Below are 23,585 nucleotides of genomic sequence, written 5' to 3' on the forward strand. Positions count from 1 at the left end.
TCTCCATATCCCTTGATTCCCTTAGAGTCCAAAAATCTATCGATCTCTGTCTTGAATATACTCAAAAACTGAGCAGCCATTGCCCTCTGGGGTAGAGAATTCCAAAGATTCACCACCCTCTGAGTGAAGACATTTCGCCTCATCTCAGTCCTAAATGGCCGACCCCTTATTCTGAGACTGTGACCCCTGGTTCTAGACTCCTCAGCCAGAGGAAACATCCTCCCCGCATCTACTCTGCCAAGCCCTGTAAGGATTTGAGCCTAGAGATTTGGGTGTGCCCATTTCTGGGCCTGCAGGAAGGACGTGGGTAGGGAAGGGGCTCAGAGTCCATTCCCAGTATCTGAATTATGAGTCCCAGGCCTGTCTGGATACTAGGCCTCGGCCTTCATTTTAATGGCAATGGTGAAGAGCAGTGTGAGATCGGGCCTCAGTTAGTGCCACTCCGATTCGTGTTTCTCTCGGTGCTGGAACCATGGCAACGGGGGAGACTGAAGCATTTCTAAGATAAACAGAAAAATGTTAAAAAAAGAATCCTTACCTTAGCGTGGGTGCAAAATTCGGTTGGTTAGTGCCACCCGTTAGTGCCCCCAGAGTGGCAGTAACGCGCTGCTCGTGGCTTAGCGGTCGGGGGTTTGGCGATTTTGGCGCCTGCTGCGAAATTCAGTTCACTTTTAGCGGCGACACTAACAAGTGCCGCCTCGCCCTTTAGCGGCAGGCAGATCGTGACGTGAGTACGCGTACAATGCCTCGCTGGCGCCCCGGACCCGAACTTCAGTTTTTGCCCCTCACTTACCGGCTGGCACTGAAAGCAGGCATTCATACCCGAGTGGGGCGATGCCAGGCCGGTATTTAAATGGATGAACAACTGAGTCCCGGAGGTCACAGAGATGTGATGAGTTATCTTGCTAGCGGTGTGCGGAGGTCTTGGCTTGCTGGTGATTGATTGCACTTACCAGCAACACAGCGGTTTGAAGCTCTGCATTTCGCATGCACACCACGTTGGCCTGTGCAGATCGATTGGTAGGTGTGGCAATGTGGGGCCAGGTATGAGGAGAGGCCGAAGAGGTCGGGACAGGAGGCCTTACCCACCCCCCTCCCCCCCAACCTCCGCACACCTACCCCCCCAGGAGATGGCAGGGCATTTCTCCTACATCAATATGTCAGAGGAGCAGTGCCTCACAAGGCCACGGTTCCACAAGGGGGTGGTGACGGAGCTCTGCCATCTCCTGCACACAGACCTGGAGGCTCGCCTCAGGACCAGGACTTTGCCGTCAGTGGCAGTGAAGGTCACAGTAGCGTTGAACGTTTATGCTACCGGCTGGCTCCAGGCTCCAGCAGGGGATAGCTTCAACATCCCCTGCATTCGCCAGGTCACAGGCAGTCCATACAGCAGGCACACGGGCTACACCAACTTCAGCATGTTGAGGGAGGAACTGGAGGAGCGCTCCTGTGGCCTCCCCAGGACGGCGGGCTTCCCGATGGTTCAGGGCGCCACTGGTTGTACCCACGTGGCATTGCGGGCACCTCCCCAGAATGCGGAGGTCTATCGCGATCGCAAGGTGCTACCGCTCGCTCAATGTCCAGTTGGTGTGCGACCACCACAGGCAGCTCACCCTCGCTGTGGGTGCCCACTATCCTGGCAGTGCAGCCTTCACCCTGCGGGAGGGCACTGTGCCACGACTCTTCCAGCTGGCTGCTCGGCGACAAAGGCTACCTGGCTGATGACTCCCCTCTGCAACCCCACCAGCCCTGCTGAGCAGCGCCACAACCAAAGCCATGGTGCCACCAGGGACACGGTTGATCAGACGATCAGGGTGCTGAAGCAGCGGTTCTGCTGCCTTGATCGCTCTGGAGGGAGCGTTCAGTACTCCCCTGATCGGGTCTCCATCGTTACCGTTGACTGCTGCATGCTGCACAACCTGAGCTACAGTACGCGGACGACGCCTGCGTCTGCGCACAATCTGAGGCTAAACTCCAGGATATAGTCGATGTATTCACCGAGGCATACGAAAGCATGGGCCTTACACTTAACATCCATAAGACAAAGGTCCTCCACCAGCCTGTCCTCGCCGCACAGCACTGTCCCCCCGTCATCAAGATCCACGGCGCGGCCCTGGACAACGTGGACCATTTCCCATACGTCGGGAGCCTCTTATCAACAAAGGCAGACATTGATGCGGAGATTCAACATCGCCTCCAGTGCGCCAGTGCAGCCTTCGGCCACCTGAGGAAAAGAGTGTTCGAAGACCAGGACCTCAAATCTACCACTAAACTCATGGGCTGTAGTAATACCCGCCCTCCTGTATGGATCAGAGACATGGACAATGTACAGAAGACACCTCAAGTTGCTGGAGATATATCACCAATGATGTCTCCGCAAGATCCTGCAAATCCCCTGGGAGGACAGGCACACTAACATCAGTGTCCTCGCCCAGGCTAACGTCCCCAGCATTGAAGCACTGACCACACTCAATCAACTTCGCTGGGCAGGCCACATAGTTCGCATGCCAGACACGAGGCTCCCTAAGCAATTGCTCTATGCGGAGCTCCTTCACGGCAAACAAGCCAAAGGTGAGCAGCGGAAACGTTACAAGGGCACCCTCAAAGCCCCCCTGATAAAGTGCGACATCACTGCTGACACCTGGGAGTCCCTGGCCCAAGGCCACCCTAGGTGGAGAAAGTGCATCCGGCAAGGCGTTGAGCTCTTCGAATCTCAACGCCGCGAGCGTGAAGAGGTCAGGTGCAGGCAGCGGAAGGAGCGCGCGGCAAATCAGTCCAACCCCCCTTCCCCCTTCCCCCAACGAATGTCTGTCCCACCTGTGACAGAATCTGTGGCTCTTGCATTGGACTGTTCAGCCACCAAAGAACGCACTTTAGGAGTGGAAGCAAGTCTTCCTCGACTCCGAGGGACTGCCTATGATGATGATGATGATGCACAACCTGGCCATCATGAGGGGCCAGGCATTGCTACCAGGAGGAGGGCAGTTCCACCTCAGGAGGAGGAAAGCGATGAGGATGATCAGGAGGTGCAGCATGGCGATGCAGGTCAGGAGGAGGGGCAACCACGGAGGAGGTCAAGCTCTCCTCCTCCGCCTCTGCGCCCGGCGGTTGCGCGTCAGCTTGGCCTGCAATACCAGACAGAACGTCTGGGTTACTGTGCATCTCTCCGTCTGTCAGATGTGCCTTGCACTGTTGACTAGTTGTTACTGTAAAGAGGTCGGAAGATGTCCATGTAACTCTCAATAGCTACGCACACTTGTTGTGGCAATGGTGGGATTTGGGTGTCTACCAGCTAACATTAAAGGTAAGTCTGGCGTTTTCCATACGCATGTAAAGAATGAAGAGGCAGCAAGACGAGGGGTGGGGGTGAGAACAGAACAAAAAGGAGACCTGCGCTTGCAGGCCCAGGGTGTGGCCGAGGAAGCAAAGCCTAACTTTGCATCTGTGTTCACCACTGAAGAGCACGGGGCTTGTAGACAGACTGAACGAGGAGATACTGCACACACTATACATTGTGTGAGACGTTCAGACGGTGGCAGGGGAAGTTATATGGAAAAAGTACTTACCCTGACGACCCAAGTGAGGTCGTTGAACTCTTTCCGACATTTCGTCGCGTTTCTGGGCACGGCGCTCCTGGCCGACACGTGCGGTGCCACCCTTCCCTCCGTCGCCGCCGAAAGGCATCGGTCTGCGTCCTCCTGCCGGTGACTGGGTCCCGCCTCCTCGCCACTAGTAGAGCATCTGAGGCGGCGTCTGAGAAGCGGTGGGCACACTAGCGACCTCTCACGTCTGCCCTCTTCTCCCTCTCACTAAGAGCAATGATCAGAATGAGGCTGTGCTACGTCATATTACCGCCCCATGCACAACCGGAAGACGCCAGTATGTCTGTTGTGCAGCCCCTGTCCTTGAATAGTGCTCCGATCTTAGCGCCCCGCTTGCCGCCTTTAGCGTCTTAAGAGCCGCGTGAAGCGCTTGATTTACCGCTCCATTTCCCTCTTGGGGGCGGCGTGACCGAACTTCGCGGGAGCTGGCTCTAATTATCGGCAAGTGCTAAAATTACCTACCCAGGTGGACACACCGCCCCAAAATGGACGGAACTGAATTTCTCTTCTGGCTCCGATCCCCTTCTCCCCCCCCCCCCCCCGCTTTGGGTTGGGCCTGGCACAAAGCTCACTTACTGCGGCTTCCCGTTCGGACCGCGGGAGTTGAAACTGCAGTCGGGTCCGGCTGGTGCCAAAGCCACGTGATCGGCCTGTGTAGAGAAGGACCCCAGCGGCTTTGGGCGGGCCGCTCCGGAAGCCTGAGTGGAAATGGCGGTCGGCTTGGCCTGGGCGGCTTTCCGGCAGGTCGGTAACCCGGGCGACAGTGGCCGCCGGGCAGGCCAGATCAAAATCGCGCCCATTCGGAAGTTGGGAGTAAAATGGGAAGCCGAGTGGAATGTTCAGATAAAGGGGAATAGAATAGTGGAATAAGTTCACAGGGAAAGTCACTGAAACGTGCAGAATGCATGTACTCACTAGACAATTAGATGTGATTAAACATCTGTGCTCGCTGACCTACATTGGCTCCCAGTTAAGCAACGCCTCAATTTTAAAATTCTTATCCTTGTTTACAAATCCCTCCATGGCCCTTGCTCCTCACTGTCTCTGTAATCTCCTCCAGCCCCACAACCTCCCCAAGATGTCTGCGCTCCTCTAATTCTGCCCTCTTGAGCATCCCTGATTATAATCGCTCAACCATTGGTGGCCGTGCCTTCTGTTGCCTGAGCCCCAAGCTCTGGAACTCCCTGCCTAAACCTCTCCAGCTCTCTTTCCTCCTTTACGACACTCCTTAAAACCTACCTCTTTGACCAAGCTTTTGATCACTGATATCTCCTTATGTGGCTCGGTGTCAAATTTTGTCTGATAATGCTCCTGTGAAGCACCTTGGGGCATTTCACTACGTTAAAGGCGCTATATAAATACAAGCTGTGATTGTTGTTGATTGTGAACAGGAAAAAGATTGAGGAATATGTTGAGAAGGTGGGAAAGAGGTCAGTTTTAAAGCTTGTTGGGTCAATAGCCATTCCTTCACAGTCTTTGTTCTGATGAGCGGTCCAGGAATATGAAAACCCACAAGAGAATTAATAAAGAAAAACAGAAAGACTTGGATTTAAATAGCGCCTTTCACGACCACCAGATGTCTCAAAGTATTTTACAGCCAATGAAGTACTTTTGGAGTGTGGTCACTGTTGAAGCTGCCTTATTGCTCTGTTATTCTGCACTGTAGAAACATAGAAACATAGAAAATAGGTGCAGGAGTAGGCCATTTGGCCCTTCGAGCCTGCACCGCCATTCAATGAGTTCATGGCTGAACATGCAACTTCAGTACCCCATTCCTGCTTTCTCACCATACCCCTTGATCCCCTTAGTAGTAAGGACTACATCTAACTCTTTTTTGAATATATTTAGTGAATTGGCCTCAACAACTTTCTGTGGTAGAGAATTCCACAGGTTCACCACTCTCTAGGTGAAGAAGTTTCTCCTCATCTCGGTCCTAAATGGCTTACCCCTTATCCTTAGACTGTGACCCCTGATTCTGGACTTCCCCAACATTGGGAACATTCTTCCTGCATCTAACCTGTCTAAACCCATCAGAATTTTAAACGTTTCTATGAGGTCCCCTCTCATTCTTCTGAACTCCAGTGAATACAAGCCCAGTTGATCCAGTCTTTCTTGATAGGTCAGTCCGGCCATCCCGGGAATCAATCTGGTGAACCTTCGCTGCACTCCCTCAATAGCAAGAATGTCCTTCCTCAGGTTAGGAGACCAAAACTGTACACAATACTCCAGGTGTGGCCTCACCAATGCCCTGTACAACTGTAGTAACACCTCCCTGCCCCTGTACTCAAATCCCCTCGCTATGAAGGCCAACATGCCATTTGCTTTCTTAACCGCCTGCTGTACCTGCATGCCAACCTTCAATGACTGATGTACCATGACACCCAGGTCTCGTTGCACCTCCCCTTTTCCTAATCTGTCACCATTCAGATAATAGTCTGTCTCTCTGTTTTTACCACCAAAGTGGATAACCTCACATTTATCCACATTATACTTCATCTGCCATGCAATTGCCCACTCACCTAACCTATCCAAGTCACTCTGCAGCCTCATAGCATCCTCCTCGCAGCTCACACTGCCACCTAACTTAGTGTCATCCGCAAATTTGGAGATACTACATTTAATCCCCTCGTCTAAATCATTAATGTACAGTGTAAACAGCTGGGGCCCCAGCACAGAACCTTGCGGTACCCCACTAGTCACCGCCTGCCATTCTGAAAAGTACCCATTTACTCCTACTCTTTGCTTCCTGTCTGACAACCGGTTCTCAATCCATGTCAGCACACTACCCCCAATCCCATGTGCTTTAACTTTGCACATTAATCTCTTGTGTGGGACCTTGTCGAAAGCCTTCTGAAAGTCCAAATATACTACATCAACTGGTTCTCCCTTGTCCACTCTACTGGAAACATCCTCAAAAAATTCTAGAAGATTTGTCAAGCATGATTTCCCTTTCACAAATTCATGTTGACTTGGACCTATCATGTCACCTCTTTCCAAATGCGCTGCTATGACATCCTTAATAATTGATTCCATCATCTTACCCACTACCGATGTCAGGCTTACGTATATTTAAATATTTTCAGCTTGTCTTATGTTAATGATAGCAGGAAAATGTGAATGGTTGGGCATTCTGCTTAGCACAAAGGGACACGCTTGTAAAGTAAAGGAACTGGCAGAGCCCAGTGCCAGAATTACTGGTACACGACTCCTCTAACCATAGAAACACTCGACTGTACAGCACACAAACAGGCCATTAAATGGTGGAGCAGGCTCGAGGGGCCAAATGGCCGACTCTTGCTCCTAGTTCTTACGTACTTATGTTAGCCGTCGGGAAAGATTGAAGAGGTGGGGGCTTTTTTACTTTAGGAAAGAGAAGGCAGAGAGGTGACCTGATCGAGGGCTGTAAAATTACGAAAGGGCTGGACGGGGTTAAACGTGGAGAGAATGTTTCCACTAGTGGGAGAATCCAAAACCAGCAGCAATAAATACAAGATCGTTACTAATAAATCCAGCAGGGGAATAAGGAGAAAAGTCTTTGCTCAGAGAGTGGTGAGAAAGCGGAACTCGCTGCCCCAGGGAGTGGCTGAGGTGAATCGCTTAGACGCTTTCAAAAGCAACACGAGTACACGAGAGAGAAGGGGAACGGCAAGGCATGCGGAAAGGCTGCGAGGAGGTAGCTGGAAGGGGCGGAGACTCGAATGGAGTATAAACACCAGCACAGGCCACCATTTAATAAGATCGTGGCTGATCTGATCATGGACTCAGCTCCACTTTCCGCATATCATTGCATGATCAGCCATGATCATATTGAATGGCGGTGCAGGCTCGAAGGGCCGAATGGCCTGCTCCTGCACCTATTTTCTATGTTTCTATGTTTCCACTTCCCTGCCCGCTCCCCATAACCCTTGACTCTCTTATCGCTCAAAAATCTGTCTATCTCCGCCTTAAATATATTCAATGACCCAGCCTCCACAGCTCTCTGGGATAGAGAATTCCACAGATTTACGACCCTCTGAGAGAAGAAATTCCTCCTCATCTCAATTTTAAATGGGCGGCCCCTTATTCTGAGACTATGTCCCCTAGTTTTAGTTTCCCCTATAAGTGGAAGTATCCTGTAATCTCTCCATTCTGATACCATCCTTGTAAATCATATTTTGCACTTTCTGCACTTGCAAGTAGTTAGAATGTTCCCTCTGGACGTTGTTGTGGCAACCAGACATAATCTCCATGAGAGCACATTTATCTCAGGAACTCTCTCAGTCCGTTGAGAGCTGCATCAGTCAGGAGCCAATGGCAATCACCTTAAGGCCCTCCAGGTTGCTTCCCAAAGGATTGTTTCGCAGAGGTTCACTTCTTCCGGGTGGGCTGCTCCTCTCTTGGTTGAGGTGTGTGGCTGATGATATTATTTCATTAATGGGATTCTCTGTAGACAAGCCAGAAATGAGCATGGTATCTGTGAGCTTGTGTCCCTCGAAAGCATTTCTGTATCGAAGGCTGAGGTTGAGTTACTCAATGAATCCACGCTGGAGCTGGGATGCAGTCGACATCGTAGCTCGTGAAAACGATAATCATCATAGACAGTCCCTCGGAATCGAGGAAGACTTGCTTCCACTCTAAAAGTGAGTTCTCAGGTGACTGTATAGTCCAATACGGGAATTACAGTCTATTATGTCTGTAGTGTACTTATGAATGACTCCACGAGACAATGTGTTATACTCAAACTGTAGTGATCTTGGTCCTTTATTTGTAACTCCAGAGTGAGGCAGCCGCATGGTGGCTCCCCTTTTATACAGTCCCTGCCACCAGGGAAGGAAACCCCGGCCTCCACCAGTTGTACCCTCTAGTGGTGCCAGCATAGTATATACACAGTGTAAACCTTATTGATAGTACATCAGGTAAACAAATCTCCATCTTATGCAACTGTACAGTGACTACACAGAGAGTACATCTATAGTCTGCATATATAACACAGTCTCTGTCACAGGTGGGACAGACAGTCATTGAGCGAAAGGGAGGGTGGGACTGGTTTGCCGCACGCTCCTTCTGCTGCCTGCGCTTGCTTTCTGCATGCTCTCGGCGACGAGACTCGAGGTGCTCAGCGCCCTCCCGGATGCACTTCCTCCACTTTGGCCAGGGACTCCCAGGTGTCAGTGGGGAAGTTGCACTTTATCAAGGAGGCTTTGAGGGTGTCCTTGAAACGTTTATTCTGCCCACTTGTGGCTCGCTTGCCGCGTAGGAGTTCTGAGTAGAGCGCTTGCTTTGGGAGTCTTGTGTCAGGCATGCGGACGATGTGGCCTGCCCAGCGGAGCAAACCTGCATTTTTTTATAGCGCGTTTAACATCGTAAAATGCCATCACAGGAACTTTATCAAACACCGAGGCACATAAGGAGATATTAGGATAGGTGACCAAAAGCTTGGTCAAAGAGGTAGGTGTTATGTATATAACCCTTGGCAACCTGTATCATACCACCACCAGAGGGCCTATCTGTTGGAGTCCCAATGGATCCCAGCATCCCTTGGGAGCACTGTATATAAGCAGGCCTCACACGCTGTATGAACACTCTGGAGTTTAATTAAAGGAGCTAAGGTCATACTTACTCATTGCATACAGTACTCAGTTGTATCACTTAATTATGAGCGTAACAATTGGTGACGAGATAATGAACAACCACGCGAAAATGCAGAGAACTGTTGGTATCCTGGAGAAATTCTCAGAAGGGGACGATTGGGAGGCCTTTGTGGAGCGACTCGACCAATACTTCGTGGCCAACGAGCTGGAAGGGGACGAGAAAGCTGCCAAACGAAGAGCGTTCCTCCTAACTGTCTGCGGGGCAACAACCTATGGCCTCATGAAGAATCTTCTAGCTCCGGTGAAACCAACAACAAAATCCTATGAAGAACTGTGTACGCTGGTCCGGGAGCATCTAAATCCGAAGGAAAGCGTCTTGATGGCAAGGTATCGGTTCTACACGTGTCAACAATCAGAGGGCCAGGAAGTGGTGAGCTACATCACCGAACTAAGGCGCCTTGCAGGACATTGCGAATTTGATGGATTCCTTGAGCAACTGCTAAGAGACTTTTTTGTACTTGGTATTGGCCATGAGGTTACCCTTTGCGAACTATTGACTGTTGAAACACCAAATCTGAGCAAAGCCATAACGATATTTATGTTCTCCAACGATAACACCAAACAAATTTCGCAGCATAACGAGGTTTCGGCTAGTACTGTACACAAAGTAATGTCGTTTTCAGGCAAGAATGCAGATGGCAGAACGTACACACCGGCAGCTGCACGACCTCAGATGACCCAGAGTCCGCCATCAACCGTTAATGCGAGGCAGTTAACACCTTGTAAGTGCTGCGGAGGTGATCATCGAGCCCATCAATGCCGCTTCAAACACTGCGTGCAAAGGCTGTGGAACAATGGGACACCTCCAGCGAATGTGCAAATGAGCTGCAAACCCTGCAAACTACCACGTTGCAAAGGAAGATTGATCCATGGTGGATCAGGCTGAACTAGAGATTCGAACCGAGGAGGCAGAAGTGTACGGGGTACACACCTTCACCACGAAATGTCCACCGATCATGTTAAAAGTTGAACTGAACGAAATTCCAGTATCCATGGAACTGGACATGGGTGCGAGTCAGTCTATCATGAGCAAAAAGGCCTTCGACAAGGCACACAGGCCCAAGCTTAGCCCCATTCACACCAAGCTAAGAACTTACACCAAAGAGCTGATCCCTGTTATTGGCAGTGCAGAAGTAAAAGTCTCCTATGATGGAGCAGTGCACGAACTCCCACTATGGATCGTGCCAGGAGATTGTGCCACACTGTTCGGCAGAAGTTGGCTAGGAAAGATCCGCTGGAGCTGGGACAACATCCAAGCACTTTTGCCCATTGACGACGCATTATGGGCCCACGTTCTGAGCAGGTTCCCGTCGTTGTTTGAGCCAGGCATTGGAAGTTTCTCGGGGGCGAAGGTGCAGACCCACTTGGTTCCCTGTACACGACCCATCCACCACAAGGCACGGGCAGTGCCATATATGATGCGAGAGAAAGTGGAAATTGAGCTGGACAGGCTGCAGCGAGAAGGCATCATCACACCGGTGGAGTTCAACGAGTGGGCCAGTCCGATTGTTCCGGTTCTCAAAAGCGACGGCGCGGTCAGAATTAACCATTTTTCGGTACAGGACCAGTACCCGCTACCCAAGGCAGACGATCTAATTGCGACCCTGGCTGGATTGGACCTGACCTCGGCCTACATGACGCAGGAGCTGGAGGAATCTTCGAAAGGTCTCATCTGCATCAACACGGACAAAGGTCTGTTCATCTACAATAGATGCCTGTTTGGGATTCATTCGGCCGCAACAATTTTCCAATGGAGCATGGAGAGCCTGCTAAAGTCGGTTCCGCGCACCGTGGTCTTCCAGGACGACCTACTGGTCACAGGTCGGGACACCATCGAACACTTGCAGAACCTGGAAGAGGTTCTAAGTCAGCTAGACCGCGTGGGACTCAGGTTGAAATGCTCAAAATGTGATTTCCTGGCTGTCATGTATTCAACCAGCATTGTAACCCATGTATAATCTGACCCTTGACATTGACATGCTGCAACACACACCCGACACCATAGGACGACGCATCACACGTTAACACAAGTTTCTTACATGGGTCGTATAGTGTTGACAGAGTGTTGGAACATAACAAATTGCGTGCTCGATTAAAAGCCCTTTCCTGGCTGTCCCCCCAGACCCATTCGCGACCTTTGTGTAGGAGCATGTGTAGCGGCTCTAGCAGCGTGCTCAATTTGGGAAGAAAGTTACCAAAATAGTTCAGGAGCCCCAGGAACGAACGCAGCTCCGTCGTGTTATGGGGTCTGGGTGCTCTCTGGATCGCTTCCGTCTTGGACGCAGTAGGGCTGATCCTGTCTGCTGCTACCCTCATCCCCAGGAATTCTACCTCTGGAGCTAGGAAGACGCACTTCGCCTTTTTCAGTCGCAGCCCTACCCAGTCCAGTCTGCGTAGCACCTCCTCCAGGTTGTGGAGGTGTTCCTCAGTATCGTAACCCGTGATGAGGATGTCGTCCTGAAAAACTACCATCCCTGGAATCGACTTGAGGAGGCTTTCGATATTTCGTTGGAAGATCGCAGCGGCCGAGCGAATCCCGAACGGACATCTGTTGTACTCAAACAACCCCTTGTGTGTCGTGATGGTGGTCAGCTTCTTCGACTCACTCGCCAGCTCCTGGGTCATGTAAGCTGAGGTCAAGTCCAATTTTGAAAAAGGTTTGCCACCGGATAGCGTTGCAAAGAGGTCCTCCGCTCTCGGTAGCGGGTACTGGTCTTGGAGTGATTGATGGTGGCCTTGTAATCACCACATATCCTGACCGACCCATCCGCCTTGAGCCGGCACAATCAGGCTCGCCCAGTCACTGAATTCAACTAGCGAGATGGTGCCTTCCCTCAGCAGGCGGTCCAATTCGCCTTCTATCTTTTCCCGCATCACATACGGCACCGCTCTGACCTTGTGGTGTACTGGCCTGGCGTCCGGGTTTATGTGAATCACTACCTTGGCCCCCAGGAAAGTGCCGATGCCGGGTTGAAATAATGAGTCAAATTTGTCCAGGACCTGTGAGCATGATACTCGCTCCACAGAGGAAATTGCATTGACATCACCCCATTTCCAGTTCATGACAGCAAGCCAACTCCTCCCCAGTAGTGCGGGACCGTCCCCTGGGACAATCCAGAGTGGCAACCTGTTCTCCGAATCTTTGTGGGTCACGACTACCGTGGCGCTGCCTAGCACCGGAATGATCTGCTTTGTGTAAGTCCGTAGCTGTGCGTCAATCGGAAAATAATTTTGGCCTCCTGGCCTTGGACGCCCACAACTTTTCGAACTGTTTGATACCCATCAGGGACTGGCTGGCCCCCCGTGTCTAGCTCCATTGATACTGGGATGCCATTGAGGAGCACTTTCACCATTATCGGTGGCGGCCTGGTGTATGAACTGTATACGTGCTCCACATGAACTCGCTGAACTTCAGCTTCCAGCGATTTCCCCCAGCGTTCACGTCTGCAATTTCTGCAGTTATTTTGCTCATCTCTGCAAACTCCGGCTGAATGTATGCCAGCCGGTAACTTATGCCTTCAGGAGTCTGTCCCAGGCAGAAAGGGGCTACGGGATGGTAGAAAAGGAGGCGCTCGCATGTGTATATGCTGCAAAGAAAATGCACCAGTACCTGTTTGGCAGGAAATTTGAGCTGGAGACAGATCCCAAACCCCTAACGTCCCTTTTGGCCAACGACAAGGCCATAAATGCAAACACATTGGCCCGCATACAGAGGTGGGCACTCACATTAGCTGCCTATGACTGTATAATTCGGCACAGACCGGGCACCGAAAACTGCGCCGATGCACTCAGCAGGCTCCCACTAGCCCACTGAGGGGGCAACCGAGCATGCTGCTGAGATGGTCATGGCTGTTGAAGCTTTCAGAAGCGAAGGCTCACCCATGACAGCCCGTCAGATTAAAGTCTGGACAAATAGAGACCCGCTATTATCTCTAGTCAAGAAATGTGTCCTGAATGGGGATTGGGCAGCCACGTACAGGGCATGCCCTGAGGAATTTAAACCATTTCACAGGCGCAGGGATGAACTCTCAATTCAGGCCGATTACCTACTGTGGGGAAACCGCGTTGTCATGCCCCAGATGGGCAGAGAGGTGTTCATCAGAGAACTCCACAATGAGCACCCGGGCATTGTCATGATGAAGGCAATTGCCAGGTCACACGTTTGGTGGCCAGGGATAGACGCAGATCTGGAACTTTGTGTTCGCAGGTGCAACACGTGTGCCCAGCTGGGCAATGCGCCCAGGGAAGGCCCCCTTAGCCCCTGGCCATGGCCCGCCAAGCCTTGGTCACGCATCCATGTGGACTACGCAGGTCCTTTCATGGGGAAAATGTTTTTGGTTGTAGTAGACGCCTACTCCAAATGGATCGAGTGTGACATCGCCTCTGCCACGGTAGAAAGTCTACGGGCAATGTTCGCCACCCATGGTCTACCAGACATCTTGGTCAGCGACAATGGCCCGTGCTTCACAAGCACTGAATTCCAGGACTTCATGGCAGGCAATGGAATTACCCATGTCAGAACGGCACCGTTCAAGCCGGCCTCAAACGGCCAGGCAGAACGAGCAGTGCAGATAATCAAACAGGGGATGCTCAGAATCCAAGGGGGTTCCCTACAAAGCCGCTTATCACGCCTCCTGTTGGCTTATAGATCCCGACCACACTCGCTCACAGGGGTTCCACCCGCAGAGCTGCTAATGAAAAGGATGCTCAAAACCCAGCTATCCCTTATACACCCCAACATGAAAGAAATTATCGAGAGCAGGCGCCAGCCACAATATGACTACTATGACAGGAATGCGAGGGCGCGATGTATTGATATAAATGACCCTGTTTTTGTCCTCAACTACGCTGCAGGGCCCAAATGGCTCGCAGGCACTGTGATTGCCAAAGAGGGAAATAGGATTCTGGTAGTTAAACTTACCAATGGACAAATCTGCCGCAAACACGTGGATCAAACAAAAAGGAGCTTCAGCAACCCCATAGAAGAAGCAGAGGAAGAACACGACATAGAGTTCACTCCACCACAGGTGACCGAACACCGGAACCAAAGGGAGGAGAGCCCAGTCACTGTGGGCAGTCCGGACAGGCCTGAGGCACCGCAAACAGCAGACACTCAGGCCAGCGCCCAACAACCGGAGCCCCAACTCAGGCGCTCTACAAGGGAGCGTAAACCACCAGAGAGACTCAACCTGTGATCCCAATCAGACTTTGGGGGGGAGGTGATGTCATGTATTCAACCAGCATTGTAACCCATGTATAAACTGACCTAAGTTGTACACTGTGAGAACAATGACCACCAGGTGGGAGACACTCCTAACCTGGACCTTCAGGTATAAAAGGGGAAGCTCCACCCACCTTCATCACTTGAGTGCTAAGGAATAAAGGACAGGTCACAGACTGACCTTCTCTCAAGCATGGGCCTCGTGTGCATTTATACTGTGTAGTAAGGACGTATCACTGGCGCCAGAGGTCAAGTTCTTAGGAAGAAGAATCGCGGCAGATGACCCACCGACACCAGGACGGAGGTCATCAAGAACGCGCTGAGACCACAGAACGTGACGGAGCTGCGGTCGTTCCTGGGACTCCTCAACTATTTCGGTAATTTCCTACCCGGGTTAAGCACCTTGCTAGAACCCCTACATGTGCTGCTGCGCAAGGGAGATGACTGGGTATGGGGGAAATCACAAGAGGCTGCTTTTGAGAAAGCCAGAAATCTGTTATGTGCCAACAAACTGCTTGTTCTGTATAACCCATGTAAATAATTAGTGCTAGCTTGCGATGCGAGGCGTTACAACAGGCTAACGAATCGGGAACATTGCAACCGGTCGCTTATGCATCCAGGAATTTGTCCAAGGCTGAAAGGGCTTGCAGCATGATTGAGAAAGAAGCTCTGGCATGCGTTTTCGGAGTAAAGAAAATGTACCAGTATCTGTTTGGTTTCAAGTTTGAGTTAGAAACTGACCATAAGCCGCTCATATCGCTATTCTCAGAGAGCAAAGGGATTAATACCAATGCCTCTGCCCGCATCCAAAGATGGGCGCTCACGCTGTCTGCATACAACTATGTAATTCATCACAGGCCAGGCACAGAGAACTGCGTTGATGCCCTCAGTCGGCTACCATTGACCACCACTGCTCTTGGTGATGGATGCATTCGAAAACGAAAAGTCACCCGTTACGGCCCGTCAGATCAGGACCTGGACCAGCCAGGATCCTTTACTATCCCTGGTAAAAAAAACTGTGTCCTCCATGGGAGCTGGTCCAGCGTCCCAGCGGAGATGCATGAAGAGATCAAGCCGTTCCAGCGGCGCAAAGACGAAATGTCCATACAGGCGGACTGTCTTTTGTGGGGTAATCGCGTGGTCTTGCCTAAGAAAGGCAGGGAAACGTTCATACGCGACCGACACAGTACCCACCCAGGCATTTTAATGATGAAAGCTATAGCCAGATCCCATGTGTGGTGGCCCGGCATCGACTCAGACTTAGAGTCATGTGTGTGCCAATGCAACACTTGCTCTCAACTGAGCAATGCACCCAGAGAGGCACCGCTAAGTTTGTGGTCATGGCCCTCCAAACCAAGGTCTAGGTTCCACGTTGACTTTGCGGGCCCATTCCTCAGCAAAATGTTCTTGGTTTGTTGTAGATGCTTATTCAAAATGGATTGAATGTGTAATAATGTCTGTAAGCACGTCCCCTGCCACCATCGAAAGCCTAAGAGCCATGTTTGCCACGCACGGCCTGCCTGATGTCCTTGTCAGCGACAATGGGCCGTGTTTCACCAGTGCTGAATTCAAGGAATTCATGACCCGCAATGGGATCAAGCACGTCCCATCTGCCCCGTTCAAGCCCGCAGCCAATGACCAGGCAGAACCGGCAGTCCAAATCATCAAGCAAAGTGTTTGAAGGCTCCGTGCAGACCCACCTGTCCCGAGTCCTGCTCAGCTACCGCACCAGATCCCACTCGTTCACCGGGGTTCCCCCAGCTGAGCTGCTCATGAAAAGGGTGCTCAAAACAAGGCTCTCTTTTGTCCACCCTGATCTCCATGATCACGTTAAGGGCAGGCAGCATCAACAAAGCATGTACCCTGATCGCGCAAACTTGTCACGCGATATTGAAGCCAATGATCCTGTATTTGTACTCAACTATGGACATGGTCCCAAATGGCTTGCTGGCACTGTCATAGCCAAAGAAGGGAGTAGAGTGTTTCAGGTCAAACTGGCCAATGGACTAATGTGCAGAAAGCACTTGGACCAAACCAAATTGCGATTCACTAACAGTCACGAGCAACCTGAAGAGGACATCACCGACTTCGACCCTCCAACACACACACAAGTGGCAACCGACATCATGGTTGACCACGAAGCTGAACTCACCATCCCCAGCAGCACAGCAAGGCCAGCTGCCCAGCAGCCCAGCGAAGGCCCAACCAACTCACCCAAACCTGCATTTGTACCGAGGCAATCAACAAGAGAGCGAAAAGCCCCAAATTGTCTAACCCTGTTAAGTGTACTATTGACTTTGGGAGGGAGTGATGTCATGTATGTAACCCTTGGCAACCTGTATCACACCACCACCAGAGGGCCTACATGTTGGAGTCCCAAGGGATCCCAGCATCCCTTGGGAGCTATATAAGCAGGCCTCCCACGCTGTATGAACACTGTGGAGTTTAATTAAAGGATCTAAGGTCACACTTACTCACTGTCTACAGTATTCAGTTGCATTACTTTATTATGAGCTTAACAGCAGGTTTCAAGGAGCGTCTTAAAAGAAGAAAGAGGCAGAGAGACGGAGAGGTTTAGGGAGGGAATTCCAGAGCTTGGGGCCCAAGCAGCTGAAGGCACGGCCACCAATGGTGGAGCGATTAAAATCGGGAATGCTCAGGGGGGCAGAATTGGAGGAGCGCAGAGATCTCAGAGGGTTGTGGGGCTGGAGGAGGTTACAGAGATAGGGAGGGGTGAGGCCATAGAGGCATTTGCAAACAAGTTTAAAATCAAGTCGTTGCTTAACCGGGAGCCAATGTAGGCCAGCGAGCATAGGGGTGATGGGTGAGCGGGACTTGGTGCGAGTTAGGACACGGGCAGCCGAGATTATAATGAGCAGGGCCATGTTGTGCAGTGTCCTGGGCCCTGTCACATTTTTTCTTTCCAATCCTAAATTGTCTCCTGTTTCCTCCCTCGCGTATCGCACCCAATTGACCTTTTTTATGTATGACCCCCCCTAGACAGTGGGCCTAGTCAACCATTGCGGCATCACCCGACGTCTGCACACACATGGACTCTGCATTAGTGATCAGGGAATGCAGACACAGAGCAGCAACCTTGGCTGATTTATCTCCCCTCTGAAGGATTCTGGGACGATTCACTTGACATATTTTGAGAAGACTGGAGTGAGCGAACAGAACCCAGGACTCGGGACTTGGCTTACTGACCGCAGTCAACCACAAACTGTGGAAACTGTGAGTGTGCAGGCATGTGGTGCGTCAAGATTATCGCTGGTAAAGGGAACTGGGTAGCGATTACTGGAAAAAGCTGGCGGACAAATATCAGGAGAGGTGTCTAACTAAACGGCGAGCTAAGAGCGGTTGATTGGCTGATCCTGCTAGCGATCCATGTCTACACCACGAAGGAAAGATAAAAGAAGGTGGAATCAGACACTGCCACAGTGAGGAAACAGACCTCAGAAGATCAGATATGTAATGTATTTGCTTCATGGGTTCTTTGCTTAAGAATTCATAGCAACACATTGCTATTAAGAACTAGTTGGTTTGTTAGCAAAGGTTTAACAATCACACTACACATTACCAGTTCATCCACCAGGCTCACAACCACCTGCCTCATCGTGGATCCCCCGAACCCAACTGGCTGGGGTTTTATTGAGTCTTGTGAACATCACGTGACTGGCTGAGCCACTCCCAACTCAACAGCTCTACAAACCTGTGAGCATACTCGCAGATACATACATTACAGGCAGAACCCTTGTGAACTGATCACCTCATCGTTCCGAGTGCAGTGAAGCCCATTCAAAGCGTCTAACCATCTGAGGCTTCTTCAGCAGCACCTCCCAAACCTGCGACCTCCATCACCTAGAAGGACAAGGGCAGCAGGTGCATGGGAACACCACCACCTCCACGTTCCCCTCCAAGGCCACACCAACTGACTTGGAAATATATCGCCGTTCCTCCATCGTCACTGGGTCAAAATCCTGGAACTCCCTCTCTAACAGCACTGTGGGAGCACCTTCACCACACGGACTGCAGCGGTTCAAGAAGGCGGCTCACCACCACCTTCTCAAGGGGCGATTAGGGATGGGCAATAAATGCCGGCCTTGGCAGTGATGCCCATATCCCGTCAATGAATAAAGAATGAAATCTGTTAAAAAAAATTACTAAGAACAGATTTTGTGGTCATTATCACATTGCTGTTTGTGGGAGCTTGCTGTGCGCAAATTGCCTGCCGCGTTTCCCACATTACAACAGTGACCACACTTCAAAAGTACTTCACTGACTGTAAAGTGCTTTGGGACATCTGGTGGTTGTGAAAGGCGCTATAGAAATGCAAATTCTTTATTTACTGCATTATACTATTACGCTGACTTTTGTATTAAGAAGTGTATAACTTAAAATAAAGAGCGTTATGAGAACAATTGCATTTGTTTGAGACCCATTGCTCCACTCAGTATGTTAAGGCCGAGAGAGATATGGAAGGAAGAAGACCTCCATCTCCCTGAACCAAAGACACTGAGGCCGACCATGGCACTCCCATTGAGGATGGGCTGAGCTCAGTGATCTCAGCACAGAGCCGGGCACCACAACTAAACCTCTGTTCTCTCGGCCTCCTAACTAACTATTGATGGGGAGCGAAGTAACAAAAAACTAACAGCACTCGAAAGGCTTTATTACCTTGGAATTCAAGGATTTCCGGCTCCTGGCTGCCTCGTGTTTTCACCTCGGAGGGGTGGCAATGGTGGTGGTGAGCTCTTCTGGGCGGTCGGCCAGCTTCCGACGTCCCGCCGGGGTATCCGGGGATGGTTTCGGCAGGGGAGCGGATCATTACCGCCCGGGAGAGGCGAGCCGGTGTGCAATGCCCCTGGTGGCGATACCGGCTCGGTTTGTGGCTCCCGCCCGACCCGTAGTGCTGCATAGAGCGCCCCCTGGTGGGACCACCTGTAAAAGCTGGCAGTCATAGAAACATAGAAAATAGGTGCAGGAGTAGGCCATTCGGCCCTTCGAGCCTGCACCGCCATTCAATATGATCATGGCTGATCATTCACCTCAGTACCCATTTCCTGCTTTCTCTCCATACCCCTTGATCCCTTTAGCCATAAGGGCCATATCTAACTCCCTCTTGAATATATCTAACGAACTGGCCTCAACAACTCTCTGCGGCAGGGAATTCCACAGGTTGACAACTCTCTGAGTGAAGACGTTTCTCAGACCTGTCGCGGCTGCAGTAGTTGGTTTTTTATTGCGATTTATGTTGTGGTGGTGTGAGTTATGTATTGAGAATATGTTTTGGTGGTTTTATTTCATGTTTTTGTTAATCTCTCAGGCCTCTCTCGGAGCGTTCATGGGCTGGCTCTTTAGCTCGGGATTTTCGCTTGCTCAGCTGGTCTAGCGCCCTGAGAGAGGTGTGTGAGGCCTCCCTTAGCGCTCCGCTCCACACTCAGGCCCAACTGCCCAATTTTGAGCACAGACTTTTAATAAAGAAAGAAAATCTTGCATTTCCGTAGTGCCTTTCACTACCTCAGGATGTGCCAAGGCGCTTTACAGGCAACGAAGTACTTTTGGAGTGTAGTCACTGTTGCAATGTGGGAAACGCGGCAGGCAATTTGCACACAGCAAGCTCCCACAAACAGCAATGTGATAATGACCAGATAATCTGTTTTTGGTAAGTTGATTGAGAGATAAATATTGGCCAGGACACCAGGGATAACTCCCCTGCTCTTCTTCAAATAATGGCATGGGATCTTTTACGTCCACCCTGGCAGCTGTTAGAAATTAGCGATACCCAAATATAATACTCTGTTTAAATGATTGTATGTTTCTGCTCGAGACAAATTTAGGGCTAATGTCTAAGTTACGTTTTACCCGGGGCTTCTTAAGTTTTGCTTTCCTAGGGAGACCTCATTAGAATTGAGACAGTGTTTTTAATGCGTTACATTAGAGAATGCATAACATTTCACATGGGGATGCACAGCATGATATGGCCAAGTCTATCATCTGTAAGTGCAGCACTTTAACTTTGTCTTTCATTTGGCCAATGAAAGCCATTATTACCAATAACCAATTATAGTGCTACGGTAGAATTTGGAGTTTGTTTAACAGAACAGCATGCGAGGATAATTAAAAGTTAATTGGTATAAAAGACGTAGGTCCCGATATTGGTGGCCTTACTGCCGGCTGCCGCCGAGTTTTGCCGCCAGTCTCCCCTCGGTGCCAGTTTCCACTCGGGCCGGAGCGGGCGGGAGGGGAGTACTGCTGGGAACCGCCCACTGGTGGTCGCTGGCGGCCAAGTAGCGCTAAGTGTCCTCCCGCCCGCCGAGCTGCCAGATTGGTGCGGGCGGGATTCGGCGGGAATCGGCGTCACCAGGTGGAAAGATCGCTGGGTGGAGGCAGGTCTCACCCCGACGGTAAGTACGAAGACCCACAATAAAAAGTGAGTGAACGTCTTTTAAACATTTTTATTACAGCGACTTACCTGGATGGGGTCCCCTGAAGGTGTTCCGGTGTCTATTTATTTTTTTCGGTAACGGTTTCTATTTTCAACTCCTCCACCCTCCCTGGGCCTGACTCCATCCTCGGCGACACTTGGGTGGCAAGTGTATTTGCTGCTGAGATTGAGAGCTCCCGCCCGCTGCTGCCCAGATTGACAGTATTAAGTTGTTTGGCCGCCGGGCGGTACTGCCGCCACTTTTAGAGGGATCTTCCCGGCAAAGTACCACTCGGTCCCTCGGCGGCCATTGGCAGTCCTTTGGGCGGCACTTGGGCGAGCGTTTGCTTCGACCGAGCTCGGGCCCATAGAATAGAAGGATTAGGAATTAGGGAGTTAGGGTATCCATGACGACCAGCTGAAGTGAGACAGTTCTCGCCTGGGGCCTCTGATTTAGTGGGCCACAGTTGTGCCTGAGACATGCTGGACCAGGAAGGATAAGGCCGGATGAGACAAGAGGGATAAGATGGCCTTCAAAACATAGAAACAAGAAAATGTATGTAATGGTTGTGAAGCCCCTTCCTTCGTCATCGGCAAAGAACTCAAAGCCCCATTGGGTACTGAGTTTTTAGGGGAACCTCTACAGGCCAAAAGATGTTGTCAATATCCCATTCCAGGCCCACCCCTAAAAGCGCAATAAAAGTAATACCCTGAGGGGGTGTCCCCATGGACGGTGGGGGGAAGAACCAGAAGTTGGGCTGGTCGAACACTCTTTGAGAGAGAGAGCCCATGTTCACTGAAAGAAATTCTAATCAAGAGGAAGAGAGGCCACAAGGCAGAGAACTGCTCACGTGCGGCAGCCATTTGTCCGATCGGATCGGTACCAGCTACTTGTCACGGTTGTATATTTTTTGCTGTATAACGAATGTATTATATTCCATCTTAAACTCTGATTAAACATAGTATACCCACCGGATTGGTTTACAGTTGATCCTGATTGTTAAAGTTACCAGACATAGCCGTACATCGGTTGTTTCTAACAGAGGGCAGACGGGGCCTGGGTTTAATGAAGGAAAAGTACCCATTGAAACGCAAATTCCATTCTGCTCTTCTCGGATTCCAAAATCATTTTCCGTGTTGATCCCTAGTTTGCTGACGTTTCTAAGCAGCTGTCGCCCATTCCTCATCCTAATTAGAGGAAACAGCATCATCATGCTCAAAGCCTTAGAACACGTTTAGCGAAGACATCTCCCTATCCTGAAGCCTCAGAAACATTGTGAAGATGACACTGAGGATGAGTTTTGCAGATTGGAAGTCCTTTGTTTTTACAGAAGAAACGTACTTGGATCATCAAAGATGCAACTTGTCATGTTTTGTGAACACTTTAAAGTTTGTACTTTGGAACCTCAAAAACATTAAATGTGTTTTTGTATGAAGTTAAAAAAAAAAACCTGGGATCAGAACTGCCCTCGTTTATTGCATCCCATCGGTGCTTGAACACTCCATGTTCTGAGCTGCCCTGTACTGCTCAAACACTTGCCGACTGACAGGTTTGTTCTGAGTCATCACTTGTTGGCTGAGTGTGGCCATGGATGGTGTCTCATTACCTGCTTGAGCCAGGGCAAGGACCTTGCCTTGAAGGCCGCAAAGGGACAGAAAGGCTGTGAATGTGGCAGCAACTGTTTGACAAGTATCGAGCCGCACTCTACTGCTGTCCCACCCTTTGCTTTGGCCCGCCCAGCCTCCATTCCTGCACCCAAAGTGGATGACCACTCATCGCACCACATCTTCCTGCAGTGTTGCCCGCTCATTTAGTCTATCCAAATACCTTTGTTCTCGCTCAGGCCAACATACCCCAACATCTAAGCACTGACCATGCTCGACCAGCTCCGTTGGGCAGGCCACATCGTCTGCATGCCCGACACGAGACTCCCAAAGCAAGCGCTCTACTCAGAACTCCTACATGGCAAGCGAGCCCCAGGTGGGCAGAGGAAATGTTTCAAGGACACCCTCAAAGCCTAATTGACAAAGTGCAACATCCCCACCAACACCTGGGAGTCCCTGGCCCAAGACCGCCCTAAGTGGAGGAAGTGCATCCGGGAGGGCGCTGAGCACCTCGAGTCTCGTCACTGAGAGCATACAGAAGCCAAGCGCAGGCAGCGGAAGGAGTGTGCGGCAAACCTGTCCCACCCACCCTTTCCTTCAACCCCCGTCTGTCCCACCTGTGACAGGGACTGTAATTCCCGTATTGGACTGTACAGTCACCTGAGAACTCACTTTTAGAGTGAAAGCAAGTCTTCCTCAATTTCGAGGGACTGCCTACGATGATGATGTAACTTCCAGTTCCTGTTCGCAACACTTACTGTGCCTCCTAATTTAGCGCCATCAGCAAACTTTGGATATGCGACTCTTTAATCCTTCGTCCAAGTCATTGACATATGTGGTGAAGCGCCAAGGACCCAGAACAGATCCCAGCAGCAGATGGCAGAGCTCAGCAACGGGCCTCGTGCTGACCCGCAGCCTTTGGCGAGCAGGGAGCCTCGGGCCTTGGCAGGGAGGCCCACCTAGGCCTCCAGTTGGACGTACGCCGGCAAGAGCAGCCAGCCTTCCTCCCGTCCCCGGCGATCACCTTTGGCACGCCTTCACTCGCTCACTTTCAACCAGAAATGCTGCATTTGGGGAACATCCAGATCGTGCCACCATGA

General features: G+C 50.9%; 1 protein-coding gene across 1 annotated transcript; it reads left to right on the top strand.

Annotated features, from left to right (window-relative positions):
* Window positions 1-1,130: 1,130 nt before the first annotated feature.
* On the top strand, window positions 1,131-23,585 carry LOC139230272 (putative nuclease HARBI1). The gene is made up of 2 exons (XM_070862100.1): window positions 1,131-1,929; window positions 23,401-23,585. Exons 1-2 carry the CDS (start codon window positions 1,131-1,133, stop codon window positions 23,583-23,585), a joined length of 984 nt encoding a protein of 327 aa, XP_070718201.1.

Source organism: Pristiophorus japonicus, chromosome 19, assembly GCF_044704955.1.
Source record: "Pristiophorus japonicus isolate sPriJap1 chromosome 19, sPriJap1.hap1, whole genome shotgun sequence".
Lineage (NCBI taxonomy): Eukaryota > Metazoa > Chordata > Chondrichthyes > Pristiophoridae > Pristiophorus > Pristiophorus japonicus.

Excerpts from the sequence above, each read along its gene's own strand:
- LOC139230272 (XM_070862100.1), top strand. The coding sequence starts at position 1,131 with ATGGCAGGGCATTTCTCCTACATCAATATGTCAGAGGAGCAGTGCCTC. Across the intron at positions 1,930-23,400 it reads GCTGCACAACCTGAGCTACA|CCTTTGGCGAGCAGGGAGCC; the intron begins GTACGCGGACGA and ends GCTGACCCGCAG.